Consider the following 21,903-nt stretch of genomic DNA (forward strand, 5'->3'; position numbering starts at 1 on the left):
CATATCCAAAACAACATCCCAAGTAGGAAAACACTTTTTGTGAGCATAACTCAATAATTAAAGTGTAGAATTGCAATCTACAAAACTCTGTATTTATTATTTTCCACCTGTTTCTTGACCTGTTCTCAGCCTTATTCCATTCCAAATCTGTTCCATACCAAATGGACTACAAATCCTTTGACTCTAGCATCATTCTAGTAGTAAAACAGTCCCACAAACAGCACTAAATCAGAGCTGAAAACCTTGTTCTTGTGTGGCGTGGTCAACACATTCTTTAGTTCCTGCATTGGATGAGCAATCGGCTGCTCCTGAACCTGAACAATGAAGCTCTTTCCTCAGCAGAAGAGCAAAGAAAACATAGAACTGTACATTCGATTGAATCAGCACATCATGCAGAGCACTTCCTCTGAGAATCAAGAGAGGGTTGACCAGAGGGAGCAAGCTCTACCTCTGTATATGAGTTAGAGACGAAAAAATACTCTCCATAGCTGATGAACTTGCAGCAATCTGCCCTCAACCCCTGAAAACTTCACGCTCAGATCTGCCCCCCCTGTCTATTACGTTTTTTTATGCTCTCTCTCTTTTGGAAATTAGTGCCCAAAATTGTAATTTGTAACACATGGCATACATGTAACAATTTTCCCGTTTAAACGTTCTAGTCTAAAATTCTCCATGATCGATGCAAAATTTTGACCTCGGCATAGAGCAGAGAATTAATCATCGTGCAAAAATGAAGATTTTGGGGTCCAAAAATAGTAACTCCCTAAATTTTAGGGATGGTAACCCCTGCATTCATCAAGTTGTTCTAAGCAACTTTTATCATTGCAACCACATCAAAAAGTGTAATGTGGCTCAGCTATGGTGACTTTTATTCCGTGAGCATTCTCACATGTGCATCTTCTATCTTGGCCAGGCTCATTGTCCTGCACCATCTCCAGTGGCTAAGCATACAATCCCAAACCACTAGCATTCTATTCTTCAGTGCCCATTCAATATGGAACCGATCCCAAGACTCAGACAAACCATTAGTCCAATTCGTCCCAATGGCTGCCTCTTCTGGCCATGCAAAGATCTCGGCTTAATCCAAGAGAACTTGGGGGGTAAAAAGCAACAGCAACTAAAGAAAAGAAAAAAAATATATTTATATAAGTAAATAAGGAAAGCAACTAGAAAAAGTATCACCACCTGGTGACATACCCCCCTCTTGAAAGAAGCAAGCGACCTCGATTCATGCCACACATGCTAATGGATGATAGGACCATAACAAGATTCTCCATGTTATTAGTGTCATTGCATGTATCACTTGCTAACAAATGACACGGGGCAATGGTAGGAGTTTCCGCACTACGATTTGTACCATTGCAAGTTCAAGTCTCACGTAGGTGGAGGATCACATCCCGTATCCAACTATGGTTACTAAGAGCCTTTCTAATATACATGTTTTCAAATGCAACACAAGGCAATAGCACGTATCCCCGAACTATTAGTGTCACAACATGTAAAATCATTCAACTGAAGTGTAACACATACAACTTCAAAGCACTAAGATTTCATTCAATGATACACATGTTAATGCTAAGTGTAAACCATACATTGTGCATTATTCAATGAGATGCAATATTTAACTGTACAATAGAGAATGTACATTGCTTCAAAAAGCATTCTACGTCATTGTAGGTTCCAGCAAGAAAGCTTCTCACTAAAGTTGCAATAACTAAGGCGAATCTGCCAATTCAACCTCTTCCTTCCATTGATGAATAGTTCTTGAACTTCACCAAAAATCTTCTTATAACTCTACCTTTCACTTTCCTATCCTTATGTGCCAGGATCTGCTCAGGAACTAGAATCTCATCTAATTCCTCTACTTCAGGCTGTTCCTCTTGAACCATATCTTCTAGCACTTCACCAATAAAAGACCTCAATAGGCTCACATGGAATGCATTATGAATTTTCCAATTCTCTCGCAATTTCAACCTATATGCCACATCATTGATCTTCTCTAAAACTTGAAAAGGGTCATAGTAACGCATACTCACCTTTGGAAACAAACGTTCCTTGCCCTTCTATTTTCTCAAATGTGCCTTTTCAAAACGCAATAAGACCCAATCATCCTTTTTGAACAAGAGTTCCAAACAATGACTATCAACAGCTCTTTTCTGTTTAGCTTGTAACTTTTCTAAGGCATACTTGATCTTTTTATATGCTTCTTCCCAATCTTTTACATAACGATATGCTTCAAAAATGTTATCTTTTGTCTGCAAAATGGGAGGCAATTTCTTTCCTCCTTCCACAATCTCAAAAGGTGCTTTGCCAGTAGATGAGTGCACCGTATTATTGTATACATACTCAACCAATGGCAAGTGGTGTTTCCAAGAAATCTTATGATCTGAAACATAACACTTCAGTAGATCTAGAACACTCAATTTTGCTTCTTCAGACTGTCCATCAGTTTGTTGATGGAAAGAAGAAGAAAATTTCAGCGCAGTGCCCATGTTTTCAAACAATGCTTTCCAAAACAAGCTAGTCATTCTTGGGTCTCTATCACTGGCAATTGACTGTGGCATTCCATGGTATTTGAAGATATTATGCATAAATATCTTTGCCATGTGTTTTGACTTAACCTTTTCCCTTACAAGAATGAAATGTGCTTGTTCGCTGAATCTACAAATGATAGTCCAAATTTCATCATTCCCTTAAGAAGTTCTTCAAAGATCAAAAATGAAATCCATGGCAATACTTTCCCATTGCCTTTTTGGAATAGGCAGTGGTTGCAATAACCCTAGTGCCTTCTGTCTATCAAATTTGACCTTTTGACATACAAGGCAAGATCTGACATATGCATCTACATTAGATCTCAAGGCTGGCCAATAGAAGAAAGTCTCTACCACTTTGACTGTAGCATCTATCCCATGATGTCTTGCATATGGTGGAGCATGACTTTCTAATAAAACTTTTGGCCTTAGCTATTTTGTAATGCATAGTCTTCCATGCATCATGATAAAGCCTTCTTTGAACACATAATGATCATGATGTTAGCCAGAGAAATCTTCATCATCAGCATACTGCTCTTTCATATCATCCAATTCATGGTGATAAGAAATTGAAATAGCTGACACCTGTGGTTTGCAAGATAAAGCATCTGCAACTACATTCTTATTGCCTTCCACATACACTCTGAAAATGAAACATAGATACGAAATTTGCCCAGCGCATGTGTTTCTTTGATAATTTAGCCTATGTGAGAAAGTATCTAAGTGTTTGATGATCCGTTTGCACTACAAAATCAGCACCAAGCAAATAGTGCTTCCAACTAGAAAGTGCATGGATCACAGCCAGTAACTATTTCTCATAAATTTGGTAGTCCTTTCAACGCCAAAAAGTACTCTACTCTCGTATGCCACAACTCGGCCATTCTGCATTAATATAGCACCAATGCTATTTCCACTTGCATCACACTACACTACGAATGGCTTAGAAAAATTTAGCAAAATAAGTACTGGATCTGTAGTCATTTTCCCCTTCATACATCTAAATGCTGATTTCTCTTTGTCAGTCCATTGCCCTTTGACATTCTTCTTTTCAAGCGCACGTAAAGCAAACAATCTCCGCAAAATGTCTTACAAATCTTCTGTAGTAAGAGTATAGGCCAAGGAAGCTGCGAACATCAAGAAAAGTTTTCAAGTCTGGCCAAGAGACAATTGCTTCTATCTTTGCAGGATCCATCTTCACACCATCTTTAGAAACTACATGCCTAGGCACTGAATCTCTTCCAAAAAGAATTCACTCTTCTTACCATTAATGAGCAATCTATTACGCTTAAGCTCATTAAAGACTCTAACTAAGTGTTTTCTATGCTCCTCTTCATTCTTTGAAAAGATAATCATATCATCAAAAAATGTGTCAAGGAAACTTCGATAAGAGCGGAAAATTCTATCCATCATCCTGTTAAATGTGGCAGGAGCATTGGTCAATCCAAACGGCATGACTAAAAATTCAAAGAGACCAAATGTCGTTCTAAAAGCAGTCTTATGGATATCCTCTGTCCTGATTCTGATCTGATGGTACCCACTTTTCAAATCTATCCTGCTAAATATTCCTCTTCCCTGTAATTGATCAAGAATGTCATCTATCCTAGGAATCGGAAACCTATTCTTAATCGTGTTCTTATTCAAGGCTCTGTAGTCAATACACATTCGCCAAGAGCCGTCCTTTTTCTAAACTAGCAACACAGGTGAACAAAATGGAGAACTACCGAGCTGAATTAGTCCCTTCTCGAAAGGCTCATTAACCTGTGTCATAATCTCTTTCTACTGCATTGCACTAACCCTATACGGTGGCCTATTGGGCGGACTAGTCCCTGGAATAAGATCTATGGTATGATCTTCAGGCCTCTCAGGGGGTAACTCTCCTGGTAACGAATCTGAGAAACAGTCACTGAATTTATCCAAGAAATCCCTTCTACTTTCATCTAGTACACGCACATTACTGTCAACTTCATTACTTGCTTTGCAAATGATGCCAGGAGGCATATTACACGGTGGATACCGTGCCACGATGGATTCCGTGAGGTTTTACAATGGATTTCGTAAACTTTGATTATCGGGGCTCATACACAAAGTGGATTCTTTGTGCGAGAAGTTGATAGGGATGCCTATCCTTTTCGGACGTTTCATTAATTTAGTGTGTACATGGGTGATTCCATAGCGGGTGATTCCGCAAAATACATATTTAAATTAATAAACGTTTATGAGTTTAGAGTATGCGCTCGTGATAAATTAAGGTTAGGATTGATTTCTAACCAATTGATTTATTTAGTTGAAGACTGCTAGGTATTCACTTTTGTCGGTTTAATTGTATTATTTTACTAACGATTGTGAATGCTTCAGTTGATGTGTAGAGATAGCAGCAGTGGCAGTGGAAAGCATTGGAGAATAGCGTGTATTCGAGTTATCATCTATATTTTGATGGGCGCATACCTTGGGCATGGCGCCTATATTTTGTCGCGCCTATTTATTAAGGCGTTTGATATTTATTTATTATTTTTGTATGCGCATGGGCGCACGATTCAAATATTTGTATTTGGACATTGTATTTGGATACGCCTGACTTCTTGGGCGCCCATTAGCTTTATTTCTATTTGGCACTAAAGCAAACTCAAAAGCCAAAAGCGTGCTATTTTGTAATTTGGGCTATTATTTGAGCTTGAAAATGATTAATACAAAAAATACATGCTTTGTGGAGCGCTCACACAATGCATTGGGGAAGATTGCACCCAATTGGTCTCTTGTTCATGTCGTGCATGCTTTCTACATTGATTTGTGTGCAAAAAGTAGAGTTCTTTTGTTCTTGGGGACCTTCTGACGCTCACTACGCACGCTTACGGCATCTGATCTGTGCACCAACAAAAACCAAGTACGCAAAAACATGATTTTTCATTATAGAAGTAATTGCAGAAGCAGAAACAACTGGGACATACTCTTCTTTAAGCTTCACATCTAACACATGAGTCTTGCTCCTATATACAAGAGTAATCGTTTTGTTGTAAGTATCCAAGATAGCATGCTTCCTGTGGCACCATGGAACACCTAACAGAACATCATAGCTCTCTAAAGGCATAATATGGAACTCCTCTGTGTCCACATAGCTCTGGATGTGCGTACGGAGTTTGCCAAGAATGGGGGTGACAGGTTCAATATGTATTGGGCATACCAAATCAGCCTGTCCAACTAGTCCCATTTCCTCGGGACGTATACCTAGCTTAGCTACCAATGCCGGTGAGATAAAGTTTATACGAGCTCCAGGATCAAAGAAAATAAGCACTAGAATCTCTGATCTTTCCCCAAGCTCTGCACAATTCTGTAGCATCATTAGCTGATTGATCTCCCACCATATCAAGCACTAAGCCAATACTGAGCTTCTTTTTACTTGGTGCATCTTTATCCTCCGCATCTTTAAAAGATTGATGTTCACATATAAAGCATTTCCCAGTCATCATTAAAGACTTTCTTTTTTCAAATGATTTGCCAAAAAGTGGCATCTTCTGTCCTTTGCCATGTTTAAAAGAAGTCTAAGGCTGCTACTGAAAACTTTTCTTCCAAAAAGATTTCTTTGTAAAGCTCGTCTTTTCTGAAAATTGCTTCTTCTTCTTGCCAGAATCCTGCTTAAACTGAGAATCCTTCTTTTCAATGCCTTTAAAGCTATTATCTTTTTCTTTCAACAATGCATTTGTCACACCAGTATTTTCAATTAGTTGTACCATATTTATAACCCTTGTCTTGGTACAATAATCCCTAATGGTTTCGGGCAAGCCGCAACAGTACTTTTCAATTTTTTCTAATAGGGACACTATCCTATAAGAACTCACTGGCAAAAGTGCTTCCCAAATTTTCTTCTTGTACTCTTCTAAATCCGCACAATTTTTTGCGTCCAATGTATGCCATGCAGTCATGATATTTACTTCAAATGTGTTAGTTAACCATGAAGCTGCAAACAACTATTTAAAGTGGGCCCAAGTGGCAGATGCATGTCCTTGCATCAACAATATGTTCCACCACTGCAAAGCATTACCTTTCAAATAAGTTGTAGCCTTCTGCACCTTAGAAGTCTTAGTAAAATTCCCTGCACTGTAAGCTACATCAAACTGCTATATAAATGTCAAAGCTTTCAACTTGTCTTGCATACCACTGAAGGCTTCAAACTTTAATGCCTGACCACCCTCTTTATAGTCTTTAGGCTTTGCACTTTTTGGTGTCAAGTTGTCATAGGCAGGTGGCTGTAAAAAGGGGAGTCCCTTAGGCGCATTATCAACATTAATTTCACCTGTCTTAGCTGCCATATGCCCACTAGGCTGAGAAAAACCAGCCGCTGCATTTTGTACTCCACGCATCAAATAAGGACTCTGCAAAGTTTGATAACCGAGCAGTAGACCAATATTAGTATAAAGTGGCTTCACTACCTCAATAGGCATCATTCGTGGTGGCCCTCCGGGCAAGTATCCCTGATAACCAATGGGTAATCTAGCCATTGCTTGAAAAACTAACCCACCACCAAAGTAACCAGGATAGGTAGCAAACTGAGGAGGAATAGTCTGTTGTGCCACCTGTGCATTATTGCCTTGACCATTCACTCTTTGGTCCTGTGCTTGTGCTTCTCATTGCACTGGACCTATCTCCAGGTTTGGTGTCTTTTCCACATGCTCACACACATTAAAGGTTTGCCTTTTTTAGCACTTCATGGTATGATCTGATGACTCAGCCTGAGAATCCTCATTATGTAACTTCAAAAATTTTTGCATCCGAGGATTCTTTACAAGCTGTTGGAAAGAGCCAACCATACTGAGGAGTTGTGCTATAAACAAGTCCTCCTATTCTTGCTCCTCATCCTGTTGTTCAATCTCGATTCTAGAAGGTACTAACACCTGTGCACCAATACTCTCTTCAGTGTCTATGAGCAGAAGAAGAACTCTCTTCTTCATGAGGGAGTTTTCCTTTGCCTTTGTCCATGTCTGCCATCTCCTAGTCCTGTACCCAGCAAATACTTTATCCAAGAAAAGAAAAATCTCGTAGTCTTTCTCACCTATAATCTCTGTAAAACCTATGTGTATGGCCTTTTCACCCAAAATTGTCCGAGCTTAAATTCTTACAAAAAAGAATTCAAATCCCAGGGATGGAACCATGAAACCGGTCTATGACTCACATAAAGCAGTAGTCCCTTCAATTAATACTTGGTCTTTTCACATACACACACAAACAGAGACCTTAGTCCCTCGCTCAACACCAGATTGGCCCCAAAGTCTGGCGCCCCTTTCAGTATTTCTTTATCAATAAAAAGATGGAAAGTTACAAAAAATGAAATGTTCCAAAGTATAAAACCTGTGAACAATTGGCTTTCATCTTTTCTGAGTAAATTTCAGCTGGATAAGCATATCCAGAACAACGTCCTTTTCTGAGTAAATTTCAGCTGCATAAGGACAGTACAGCATATCCAGAACAACATCCCAAGTAGGAAAACACTTTTTGTGAGCATAACTCAATAATTCAATTGTAGAATTGCAATTTGCAGAACTCTATATTTACTATTTTTCACCTGTTTCTTGACCTATTCTCAACCTTATTCCATTCCAGATCTGTTCCATACCAAATGGACTACAAATCCTTTGACCCTGGCATCATTAAAGCAGTATAATAGTCCCACAAACAGCACTAAATCAGAGCTGAAAACCCTACTATTGTGTGGCATGGTCAACACTTTCTTTAGTTCCTGCATTGGAGGAGCAATCAGCTGCTCCTAAACCTGAACAGTGAGGCTCTTGCCTTAGTAGAAGAGCAAAGAAAACACAGAACTATACATTCGATTGAATCAGCCCATCATGCAAAGCATTTCCTCTGAGAATCCAGAGAGGGTTGACTAGAGGGAGCAAGCTCTACCTCCGTACATGAGTCAAAGACGAAGAAGTACTCTCCATAGCTGTTGTACTTACAACAATCTGCCCTCAGCCCCTGAAAACTTCACGCTCAGATCTGCCCCCCCTGCCTATTACGTTTTTTTTATGCTCTCTCTCTTTTGGGAATTTGTGCCCAAATTGTGACACATGGCAAACATGTAATAATTTTCCCGTTTAAACCTTTCGGTCTAAAATTCTCCATGATCGATGCAAAATTTGACCTCGGCACAAACCAGAGAATTAATCCTCGTGCAAAAACGAAGATAATGACACGAATAGATTTTGGGGTCCAAAAATAGTAACTCCCTAAATTTTAGGGATGGTGACCCCTACATTCCTCAAGTTGCTCTAAGAAACTTTTATCATTGCAACCACGTCAAAAAGTGTAATGTGGCTCAGCTACGGTGACTTTTATTCCGTGAGCATTCTCACATGTGCATCTTCTGTCTTGGCCAGGCTCATTGTCCTGCACCATCTCCAGTGGCTAAGCACACAATCCCAAACCACTGGCATTCTATTCTTCAGTGCCTATTCAATATGGAACCGGTCCCAAGGCTCAGACAAACTATTAGTCCAATTTGTCCCAATGGCTGCCTCTTCTAGCCATGCAAAGATCCCGGCTTAATCCAAGAGAACTCTAGGGGTAAAAAGCAACAGCAACTAGAAAAAGTATCACCACCTAGTGACAGCAATCTACCACACGTGCTGAGGAATCCCTTAGGCTCATCCATATAGATCTTTGTGGTCCCACATCCACTGCCACCTTGAATGGCGCGTTGTACTTCTTTTTTATAAAGAATGATTTCTCTAGGTACATATGGATGTACTTCCTCAAGCACAAATCAAATGCCTTCATTTATTTCAGTGCTTGGGTCCTACTCGTTCATAACGACGTCGTGTGGGTATCATGAGAAGTGATTCAAGTGATGAGTTTCCCTCCCATGAGTTCTCAGAATTTCTACAGGAGTAGGGCATTGCATGCCAGCTCACCTCTACCAACTCCCTTGCCCAAAATGGAGTCGTAGAGCATAGGAACTAGACAATCATGAATATGGCACGCTCTATGATGTTCGTAGCAGAGCTCCCTGAGCACCTTTGGGTTGAGGTTGTTAACACCACAATGTACATCCTTAACCAATGCCCGACTGCAATAGTTCCTAAAAAGACTCCATACAAGGCATTTTTTGACTCTCGGCCTGTTGTTTCTCACTTCAGAGTCTTCGGTAGTTGTGGTTATATACATACTTTGGATGACAAGATAGGAAAGCTCACCCCTCCCATAGATCTCTTGATCTTTGGGGGATGTTATTCCAAAGCGAAAGCCTATCATTCATTCAATCCTCAGACAAACAAGGTGATCGTTAGGAGGAATGTCATCTTTGATGAGAGGAACATCGTGCAGTTTTCTACCTCGGACTCTACATCCCCATCTCCTTTTACATCATATGAGATCTTGCCTTCTGAGCCAGGTCTACTATCCACTCTTGACCTTGCTACAAACACTTCAGCTCTCTTAGGCCCCCTCCTCGAGACCTGTTACCTCGTTGGTACCAGCAAACCATGCGGAATTCGAGGATCCTTCCACTAGATTCCACTCCAAAGAGCCCTAGAAGACCTACTCAGCTCGCCCCTATGCATCCTTTTTTACATCTGATTACTTTGCACATTCCGAGCCAGACAATTGGCAAGAGGCTCACCACAACCCTCTATGGCGTGAGGCAATGAAGAAGGAACTGGATAGTATCGACCGAAATGGGACTTGGACCTTGGTGGATCGTCCTTGTCACAAGCCAATCATAGGGACGGAGTGGATTTTTAGAACCAATTCACAATACTTTAGACAAATACAAGGCTCACCTTGTTGTACAAGGTTTCAAGAAAAAGCACAACATTGACTATGAAGAAACCTTCACACCTACTGCTCGATTGATATCATTTCGTCTATTGGTTGCGCTCGCCGCTCACCACGGTTGCTCAATCTATCAAATGGACATCAAAAGTGCCTTTCTAAATGGTTATTTTCAAGAAGTCTATATGCAGCAACCTCCTGGATTTTCTTCTGATGACCGGAATGACAAGGTATTTCGCTTACAGAAAGCTCGTTATGGACTCAAGCAAGTGCCTAGGTCTTGGTACCATAGGATGAACAAGTTCTTACGGACTCATGGATACCATTCTACCCCCTATGATCCAAATTTTTATGTGCGCACCACTAGCATGGGTGTCAACTATATCGTGCTATATCTTGATGATATACTTCTCACTGGCTTAAATTTTGTGGCTATAGCAAAAATCAAGGCAAAGCTTTGCACTACATTCAAGATGAATGACTTAGGTTTGTTATCTTATTTCTTAGGGATGGAGATTATTCAATCTAAGGGGAGTATATTTCTGTTGCAGCAGAAGTACGTCCTACAACTAGTGGAATAGTATTGCACTAATCAGACACGGCTTGTGGCCACACCTCTTGATCCCGTTGTCCATCTACATAAGGATACCTTGGATCGGTCTTTTGACACTCACACTTATTGTTCTATTGTAGGGAAACTACTTTGGTTAATTCATACTAGACCAAATCTTGCATACTCGGTTAGTTTGCTAGTCAATATTTTAGAGCACCTAGAATGTCTCATTGGATTGCTTGTCTTCATGTGTTGAGATACTTAAGGTGTACCTATAATTATGGACTAAACTAACTTATGGTCATGGTTTATACTTGCAGGGGTACACTGATTCTGACTAGGTGGAAGATCCTGACACGTGGTGTTCCCATGGTGGCTATCTCTACACCTTGGGTACGGCACCGTCTCTTGGGCTAGCCGTAAGCAAGAGACGATGGCGGCTTCCACGGCCAAGATAGAGTATCAGGCTCTTTTCAATGGTGTCACAAAGGCCATCCATCTGAGAAACTAACTGGCCACAATTCAATTTCCTTATACGACGCCTATAATTGTCTACTGCGACAATCAAAGTGTCATTGCTCTCGTAGGAAATCCGATCATCACATCTCAAATACGACACTTGGCAATTCACTTCCACTTTACCAAAGAGCAAGTTGGCCCAAGTGCTATTCGCCTAGAGTTTATACCGTCTAGTAATAATTTTGTAAATATTTTTACTAAGGTGCTCAACAAGCCGATTCTTCAGTATCTTCTACCTTAGATCAGCTTGGATACACCCTCCTCTACTTTTCCAAATTGACACGAAGAGGGTGGTTCCCTCTTCCTTCTCCTTCCAATTTGAGATAGGGTAGTTTTCTACTGTTGATAGTGATAGTGATGATGCTTACAGTTTTTCACTTTCAAACATTTATTTATTTTGTATTGTATATAATAGACATTTATAACTTCATCCGCACTACCAGGATGACATGATTGTAAAAGGGCGCTTGGGCAAGTGAACAACTCCCTTGTGAGGGCACTATCCAAGTGGCACCATTACATCACATTCTGTATAAGCATGGAAATTTACATATTCCTTTGTATTACCCGTGGACACTAGCTTTCTGTTCATGTAAACATGCATCTGTACGCATTTATCCCTTTTCGATCACCTTTAGAGTAGTCGACTCTGGATGGACCATACTCGTGGCATTGCATATGATAGTCTCCTGAGGCAATTTTTCTCAATGCTTGCATGTTGGCTTTGCTTGTCTTGCTTGTTCCCACTTCGTCATGCTTGTCTCTCCACATATTCTCCATATGATTGATACACATACACCCTTAGGACTCCCTAAGCACTTACGATAGTAGTGTGGGATTGTTTTGCATGTTTTATAAAGGTAGTGGGACCATCCATCCTTATTTCCCGTACTACAGGGCACAATGACTCAATGGAACGAACACTAATTTCAAACCCTCGATGACAAATTTTGTGACAAACTAAAATAAAGCCCTCAAAAAAAATCTCAACCCGAAAAAAAACACAAAAAGAAGTCCATTGTTAATTCCATCCACCTTTGCAGGACTTGGTAGGACCATAGGCAGCCAACAAGTACCCTTGGTCCAATACCATGGCCTCTTTGGGGTGATCACTTGGGCTCCCTTGGTAAGATACCATTGCCTTTGTAGTCTTGGTAGATCACTAGCATAGTTGCCTCCGTACAACATACGGTACTGTTTATACCATACGATCCGTACGGTACCACACGGTACATATTCATACGGATTCATACAATATTTTGCGCCTATTTGGGCCACCTCACCTATGTGTCCAACATTCTGCCTCCCGTGTTCCTTGTGCCCCCATCTTTACTCCTGCGTGTTGCCCCTTCCTGCGTGGCACTTTTGGGATGGTGGGAAGCCTTGGATACCTCATCCCATCCCCTTTTCCATGCACTCCACCCCCCCAAAACCCTCTTTGGATTCCTTCCAGCTAGCAGTCCTCTCTTTGATCGTTGACCCCTCTTTGACTGTTTAAACTTTGACCCTTCTCTCATCTACAAAAGGTGCTCCTCTCCTCCATGCTTCCACATTAATTCAGCAGGCACTTACCATTCTCATCTTCCTCTCTTGGATCTTGATTTTTGAATGGACTTGTGATTTTTCATTCTCGAATCTCATCTCCCATCCCCTCTTTCACGCATCCTATCGAAGCATTTGCCATTCTCAAATCTTATCTCCTATCCCCTCTATCCCGCACCCTATCAAAGCATTTGCCATTCTCATCTCCCATCCCCTCTCTCTCACTCTTGCTCTTTCAACTTTACCCCAATCCTCAGGCCTCTCAAGTGTCCCTCCCTTTCAACTTTCAAGACTCAAGTTTCAAGAGTCGAGACTCAACTCTCTCTCTCTCTCTCTCTCTCTCTCTCTCTCTCTCTCTCTCTCTCTCTGTGTGGCCTCTTTATCCCTCATCGGTACCATGACACATGAGAAGCACGAGGCCTTCAATTTACATGCGATCCATGTGGAGAGGGATACAAAGAAGTCCAACTTCTGCCATTGGACATACAAGTATTACAGGAAGCGCTATACAAGTGGTGCAACTCGGCTTCTCCAAGATGGGGGGGCAACTTGCTCCATGCAAGGAGATCCCTCAAAACATCGTGGAGGAGATTCTCGCCAAGATGAGAGGGGGATCCACAAGAGGAGGAGGAAGTGGCTTATCGACATCAACTCCTATGCCTACTAACGAGGAAGTATCAAATGTGGGCGTACCTTCAACCAATGCGGGAGAGGCCTCTACTATTGGTGGTGGGGGCTCCACATCCGTATCCGACTCCAGTAAAAGACAAAGAGTGGAGGCTCATGCGGTGCCGGAGAGAGAATCCTCTCTCTCAAGCTCCCGGTCATGTGTGTGGATCGGTTGCCTTTCTTAGAGAAAGGCAACGGCAACGACTTGTAGATATTGAAATTGTACGCACGGTGATTGAGTGCAACCTTGCATTCAATGTCCTAAAGCAAGAGCAATAGAAGATGGTAAAAGCCATTGCTAATGTGGATCCATATTGAAAGATGGACCAGTGTTACATACAATGACATGAGGACAAAAAAGATTGATAAAGAGAAGAGGATTGATAAAGCCCTTGATCCTATTCAAGCCGCATAGATAAAATATGGTTGCTTCATTCTCACCGATAGATGAAGTGATCGTAAGAAACGAGGCATCATCAACATACTCATCTCATGTCCACTTGCACTTACTTTTTACGGGCCGTAGATACCGGTAGGAGAGGGAGAAAAATGGCGGGCGCATTCATCTACCGCTACATTCAACAAGCTATCATTGCGGTATACATTGCCTTTTAAATTTGTTTCACTTTCTTTCATTATGATAATTGATTTATGCATAACTATCTATCTCCCTATTCTAATTTCTCTCTAGTATCTATCTCGATTCTCTCTTTCCCCCCGGGCCGCAAGGCCCCCAACCCCCATCTCTCTTCATTATTGAATCTTGAAAGTTGAAACTTGAAATTTGAAAGGCTCAAGTTTTAACTCTCTTTCTCTCTCTAACCTCCAAGTATTGTTAGTATACTTTTCTAATTTGTAAATTGTGGTTGTAGGTGGGCCCCTCAAATGTGGTGCAAGTTGTTACCGACAACGCATTGAATTGTCGGCGCATGGGCCATTTGCTTGAGGCCGAGTTTCCTACAATTGTGTGGACTCCATGTGCAAGTCATTGTTTGAACTTGCTCATGGAGGACATTGGGAAGCTCAAGTGGGTGAAGCGGGTGATTCACAAAGCTACATCAATTGTCACATTTTTCACGGTAAAGGTAAAGGTGCTTGCAATGTATCATGAGCATAGCACACTGGAGTTGAAGAAGCCTTCTTCAACTCGCTTTGCTTACATGTGATTATTGCTGGAGTGCCTTTATGAGGTGCGGTCTAGACAGTGGTGTCCGCTCTATGGAATGAGTGGGATAAGCATGAGATAGAGGAGGCCAAAGCCATGCAGCACTTGTGCCTTAATGAGCACTTTTGGCAAAAATTCCATGCCATTGTCATTGTCGTGACTCCCTTTTATAGGGTGTTACGTACGAGTGATTGCGAGGAGTCTACCATGGGCCTTCTCATTCACTTTTTTAGAGCGGCATTGGTGAAGGCACGTGCTTGTACAGTGATCACAGAGACAGTGTGCACATGTTTTAGAGATAGCAAAGAGGAGATGAGCATAGATGCATAAGCCCATCCATGGTTTTGCCGCATTGGTACATCCAACCTACAAGTCACCGGCAGTCATGGATGATAGAGAGTTCCATTAGGACCAGCTTGCTTATTTGACTCGTGTGACCCTTGTGGATGACCACAATGCAATGCTAGAGGAGCTAGGATACTATGCAGATTAGAGAGGGCATGTGGCTTTTACTTCTCCCACTTGTTGGAGGAGAGAGTCACTTGTGAAGCCTTAATTTTGGTAGCAAAACTTTGGATACGCATTGGAGACCCTTCAACCCTTAGCCATGAGGGTCATGCCCAGGATTGCAATTCGGGTGCATGTGAGAGAAACTGGAGTGCCTATTCTCTCATTCACACGAAGATTTGCAATCAGCTTAGCACACGATAGTTAGAGCGGCTAGTCTATTACCGCACTAACTTACACATGATGAGGGCTATGATGAGCATGGGTAGTCCGAAGTAGGTAAAGTTTAAACACTTAACCATAACATTTAAAATTTGTTGTTTTAAGCTTTAAACTTTGAAGTTTATACTTTACAATTCAGACTTTAGCATTTATAATGATCAATCTTACGTGCATCACTGCATTGTGTAGGTGAATGTTGATACATTCAAGTTGACGAGCGACACTCTTCCGAGTTTTCATTAGGAGGTGGACGAGGAGGAGATGATTTTTGTAGAGCTCTATAGAGAGCTTATAGCAGCAATACTCGTGACACTCGCAATCAGCGTGCTCGTAGGCGAGGAGTTCGAGTAGGTAGTAGTAGGGGCATGGTCATTCGACACCCTCCATCATCGAGAAGGGGTGGTTCGAGTGGCTTGCAGGCATATGTAAGGCGAGGCTCTAGTAGCTCACATCCTGTGCCTAATGATGACATTCTCCCCTTGCCTACACAGCCACCACCTAGAGAGCCATCATTTGATGATGATGGTAACCTCATCAGTGAGGATGAGTATGAGTGTGTCTCACCATCCAATGCCGAGGAGTCTTTGTCCTGCCAAGGAGGTGACCTATCAGGTATTTCGTTTGCTCCCTCTTCTCCGTCTTCTGCCTCTTTGCCGTTTAGCTCAATAGCCTCCAACTCGTACTCTATGGCCATCCACCAATGGGTAGACTATAATGCCTCTTTCACAGATGTTGGCTCTCGATCCTACATGGCATGAGTCATCAACCTGTAATTAGTACACACAAGCTCTCCTAAGTATGCTTGGTTCCTCCAAGTTCGCCCGCAAGCCATCCCATAGTTGCCAATCCTCGAGAAGTCCCTCAATCCCTGTATCATAGATTGTATCACACACCTAATGGGGAGGAGGTCCATACTCCCTCATCTCATAGCCTCTATTGAAGTCTAGAACATCAACCCGTAGGGCATAAACTACGTTGGCCATTGCTTCAGCCCATGACCTGTATGTCCTTGTCACCAGCTGCGGTAAGACCTCCTCATAACATACACATACTTTTAAGATTATGGGTGCTAAATTTCCTTATTCTCATTAATCAATTATATTTTCCTTATGTTCTATGATGGACCATTTTTTGCCTTGGCCCATCTGCTAGTAACCCTACCGCTACTAATAAACCAACTGGTTGCATTATACACAGCACACTGAATTAATACTAGTGAGAATCTGAAGTGTTGTCTGGTACTCTAATGGCATAAGCTGCAATGAGACCTTCCTTAAAAATATAAACACTTTAGCTCAGAGGTGCTAAATTTCTTTATTCTCCTTTCGCCATAACAACTAACTTAGAAAGTAATGTTGTTGATTTCAGAACTCTCTCTTGTTCATTATTGTGCACTCTATAACTTATGCTACTAGTTGCATGCGATATTCCACAAAGCAAGCAAATGTTACCCATATAATGCTTCTACATTCTACTGCTGTGCTTCAAGACTTCCCAAAGGCTAAAACAACTCCAGCAAGGCAAACAGCATGGATAGAGCTTTTCCAAGAGAGGTAAGCAGTGACCACCATCTTCATCAAGTAACAATAGTGTGCAATGACGTGTACAGCTCATGCCTGGGGCAAAACTATGATAGGAAATGCCTCAAGTCTAACTCCAACTGTTCAGATCCAATTTCTTAAACTGACTCCTTGCATTAGCAAACAGCATATGGTTGTGGTCTTGCACCCTTAATGTTCACTACCACCCTAATTGCTCTCAAAGTTACATCTCAATGTATTCACATCAGAAAGTTTTTCTTTCACAATACTATAATGAGCTGTGCAGGGTTGATAACAGTGTGATCACAGCCTATTGGGCGTCTCAGCCTACACAAATGTTGCCAAAGCCATGTTTAGGTTTTTTAAACAGAAAGTCATTCAACCAAGAGCGAAAGTACAAAATGTCACAAGACTGTGACAACTATTACCTTTTTGTTGATTTCTTTATTACATATTTTATTTGGTTTTTCTTTTTGGAAGGATACCTCTTGAAATCTAAACGCCTGAGTTGCATGGCCAGTATGTGAAACGGACAGGAATGTCTAATGAGTCAAGACTGGACAGTTAAAGTCCGGTACAAGTCTGGAAGAGACTGATGGCACTGTAGATTGACAAGCCTGGAAGAGACTTGTGAAAGTGTGTATGGACAAGTGTGTTGAAGAACTAGCCTGGAAGAGACTAGTTCAAAGTGAAGATGGACAAATCTTCAAAAGATTAGTCCATGTGGGGTCATTAGTGGAAATTCACTTTCAGTTGAGCTACATTGTAAATTTGGATGCAGCCATAGTCAGCAAAGATGGTCAGAAGACTAGTGGGGATACAATGGAAGCAACTCCTAAAATTCAGGTAGTTACTATTTTTGGACCCCAGAATCTGTTCGCATCATTATCTTCGTTTTTGTACAAGGATTAATCCTCTGGTTGTGCCAAGGTCAAATTTTGAACCGAGAATGGAGAATTTTAGACTGAAAGGTTTAAACAAGAAAATTGTTACATGTATGCCATGTGTCACAATTTGGGCATAAATTCCCAAAAGAGAGAGAGAGAGCGGCACAAAAACGAGTTTCAATGCATGGGGGGCTCATGTTTTGTGAAAGAGAGATGGATTGCTGCAGATGGAGAGCTCTTGGGAGCTGGCCTACCTTGTCTATGCTACACAGAGGGTTGAGCTTGCTTCCTACTCTCTCTCTTTCTCTCCCTGACAGTATGGTTATGCTACAGAATCAAGGGCCTTTCTTCTAATTCATGTACAGCTGTGTGGGATATGCTGTTTTTGCATGAGGCAAGAGCCTCTTTTCTTCAGGAATAGGAGCAGTTGTTTGCAATTCCCAGCAGGGGCAGGTGAGGGTGTTAACCTCACCAAGCAAGTGTCTGAAACAGCACTAAACCAAAACTGATTCTGGACTGTTCAGAGGGTATTTCAGAGCCCAATTGATGTCAGAATCAAGGGGCACTTGGCCCAGATGATGCAGGACAGTGCAGGGAACAATATGAGCTGAGAATAGGTGTCAGAACAGGTCTGAACCAGTAATTACAGTGGGCTGAATAGTGCAGGGAACAGCATGAACTAAAAACAGGTTTCAGAACAGGTCTGAACCAGTAATTACAGCAGGCCAAAATGGTCAATTCAGCACTCCAACCAGAAGTTTCAGACTTGGGCAGAGTTTCCCCTCCTGGTCTGCTTGTTTTGGGTCAGTAATTGTACTGTTATGCTGTCAAATTTCACCCAAAATAGGTGAAAGACAGCCCATTGTACTTTCTCCTTTTTAAAAATAAAGAAATACCGCAAGGCGCCTAACTTAGGGGCCAACAGGGTGTCTGTGTGGCAACAGGAGCATTCTAGCTTCCTATATGTCTTCTTGATTCTATGTCCTTAAGTTCAAGTAAAGTGGGCGACTGTTAAATTGGGTGAAAGCATTTATATATTTTGGTTGTACACTACCGCCCTTCCCAGTGAACAGGCCAGTTTCACAAAATGCCAAGAAGCAGAAACTATTTAGTGTTGGTAATGCCTTTACTTCAACACTTTTTACATGATCAATCTCAAGTGCAGTCCTTACCTCTTCATTCCCAACAGCTGCCGCTGCATGCTCCATAAGTTCACGCGCAAACAATGCAGGATCAACATTTTCCTCCGCCCAGCTGACACGATCAATAGCATTTCTCATAATTAATATATGTAAAAACAGAAAGCAGCAGAACAGCAAAGACTATCAAGGCACACTTTTTTTTCCCCGGAAAAAAGAGACAATAGGGCAAAAACTATAGTGATTCAATGTATTACACAATAAGGAATTCATGGAAGCATATTCATCAGACTGATAAATACACCTCAGAAACTGACAAGGACGACAATGGAGAAATGTTCAAGCTTGCAAGAATTTTGTACTCAATCTTAAGCAAAGCCCATACCCTGAAACGCCATCAGCAATTCCAAGAACACCACCATTGTAATTGCTCACAAAAAATGCATCTTCTCCACCTTTTTCCACCTGCAAGCCAAGCATTAGTATTCACATGCAAATGCATACAAAAATGCACAAAGATGCTGTTATTGCAACATTAGCTGCTCAGTTACCTTTTCCGGGTGTGGGATAATCTCACTTCCCACAGTCAACTCCAGTTCAAACCTGCATATTTTTTAAAGGCAAGATAAATGTTAGAAACATGAGTATGATATCAATTCGATTTATTTTGTGTCAATATTACGATCCAAAGCTGGTGTGCCAATTCATTTGGCATGGTTACCGAATACAAGCCTGTATATTCTGAATTATGTGGCATCCGGTAGCATGTATATAGAGATGCATACATTGGCAACAATGTCAAGGCTCACAAGATTCACTGGATGTAAAAGTATTTCCCAATCTTTGGGAGATAATGGTGCATCAGTTTCCCAAGTGTGTAACTTCTAATTACTCTTTTCATTGTAGGTTTCTGCTTGATGCTTGACAAGTATATGTCAACAAAAAGTATTTCATTCGATTTCATTTCGATGTTTGGAACTTCTTGTTGGTCTGAAAGTAGAGAAACAAGGGCATAAACAATTCCAGAGATAAACTGAGTAGTACTTAAAGATGCAAGCCGCCATTAAGCCATGAACAACGAGAAGCTGTGAAGACCTGAGAACATGAATCTATGATTAAGTATTCCAAGAGCAAGACCTGGAGTCGCAAGCTTGGTCAGCAGCAGACAGCACTGCAACAACGTGGTGAAAAGAGGCGGGGGGCCTCATTGAACTTATTCCAAAACTGCAGCAGTTTCTACTTCTAACGGCGGTGATCCTTTGAGGATGGAACTCTTTAAGAAAGCCATGGACGAAGGCTGGTTTTCTTGTCTGTGCGGATTTGGAAGGCGGGAGATGTGAGAACGGGAGGAGGTCGCACCCGCAACCCCCTCGCCTCACAATCGCCATAGCCTCACAGGTGTACAGTGTGTATTGTTATTGTTATTATTACTATTACTATACTATAAAGCGAGGAATCAAAGATCCTTGGCCTCTTCTTTTTTGTCTTACTTTTTTTCGTCCGCGTATTAATCTTATCCTCGAAATGGATTTCCGTCTCTCTTGGCTCTTTCTTCTCATAAGTAAGAATTCTTCGGCGTCCGTCCCTCTGCAAAGGCACAAGGAAGATGATCTTCTCCTCTCCTCCTCCTTCTAATTCTTCTTTAACAGGTTTCAGACAGAAATCAGAGCTCTATTCTTCTTCTTCTTCTTCTTCTTCTTCTTCTTCTTCTTCTTCAACAGGTTTCAAAACGGAAGGTGTCTCTATGTCCCTCTTGGAAGGAAGGTGTATCTATGTCTCTCTCAAAAGGAAGAATTCTCTCACGTTGTTCGTCTGAAACTCCAAGGCACCAATCTCTTCTTCTTCTTCCTTCTTCTGTTTCTACTTCTGTTTCTTCAACAAGTGTCAGACAATAATATCTCTCTCTCTCTCTAGTAAAGGATTCTCTCCCGTTTGTTCGTCTTCAAACCACAAGCTCAACAAAATTCTTTTCTTTCATTCTTCTTCGACAGGTTTCTGCGCGTACTAGACGGACATGGAAGCCTCCTTTCAGCTGTGAGATGAACTGCTTCTTCCTTCTGCCAAGCGCATATGCATTGTTGCATGTATAGTGCATTTGCATTCATTCTCTCTTTGCACGGAGATGTGTTATTGGGGGTATCCATGGAGTTCGTATTACCAGCAGCAGAAGATCTCTTCTTGCGTTGCCCGTGTAGTCCTGCGTTTGGAGCAGGTCATAAGACAGCCCCCACGCCTTAGACATTGGGCAAGTGATTTGACTAGGTATGCGCACACGTCTCTAGCCATGCTCGATAAACACGGCTGAACTTGTATGATCTATACTTGTCTAGGCTATATTATACTCTATTATAATTGTAAGATTTCACGAACCTAGGCGTGGGGGTTTAAAATTTTAAGGTATCTCTAAATATCAAAATGCTCACTAAACACATCTATACTTGAACTATCTATACTTGTCTATACTTATATTGTAATTGTAGGATTTCATGAACCTAGGACCTATCCTATCCTGCATAGCACATGTAAGATGACCCCAAACCTTTGAAATTCTAAGGTATTTTTTAATATTAAAATGCTCAACAAACACATAACACGTCGTGAATAGTGTATATCTCACGAAATATTGATGTGGCTTCACGATTTTCTTAAGGCTAGGGAAAAATACAGAGTCTATGGTATCAAAGTCCAATTGAGGGCCAAATTTGAGGAAGAGGGGGAATTTGACCATCCTTATTTTTTCCAATCCTTGTAGGTCAAAAGAAAAAGGGAAACCATAATTGCCATACAAGATGAAGAATGCAATATCCACAAAGATGACCTCTCTATCTCAAAGGCCTTTGTGGATCATCTTTCAACCATAGTTGGTA

The 21,903-nt window shown here is 41.4% G+C and overlaps 1 protein-coding gene across 4 annotated transcripts in view; it reads right to left on the reverse strand.

Annotated features, from left to right (window-relative positions):
* LOC148009908 (putative protein phosphatase 2C 26) overlaps window positions 1–20,493 on the reverse strand; it is a 56,981-nt gene extending 36,488 nt beyond the window's left edge. For 2 of the 4 annotated variants that reach the window (XM_087673079.1, XM_087673078.1), the window contains exons 1-4: window positions 20,174–20,493; window positions 19,588–19,639; window positions 19,422–19,501; window positions 19,070–19,151 (exon numbers count right to left, since the gene is read on the reverse strand). In XM_087673079.1, the coding sequence (XP_087529205.1) occupies window positions 19,070–19,151; window positions 19,422–19,501; window positions 19,588–19,639; window positions 20,174–20,424 (465 nt within the window). In that variant the 5' untranslated portion in view covers window positions 20,425–20,493. The remainder of the gene's footprint in view (window positions 1–19,069; window positions 19,152–19,421; window positions 19,502–19,587; window positions 19,640–20,173) is intronic. The other 2 variants (XR_015689736.1, XR_015689737.1) reach the window with 2 other exon arrangements.
* Window positions 20,494–21,903: the final 1,410 nt, after the last annotated feature.

The sequence above is a fragment of the Lygodium microphyllum genome, chromosome 30 (genome assembly GCF_053477565.2).
Source record: "Lygodium microphyllum isolate KBCC chromosome 30, Lygodium_microphyllum_v1.1.10, whole genome shotgun sequence".
NCBI lineage: Eukaryota > Viridiplantae > Streptophyta > Polypodiopsida > Schizaeales > Lygodiaceae > Lygodium > Lygodium microphyllum.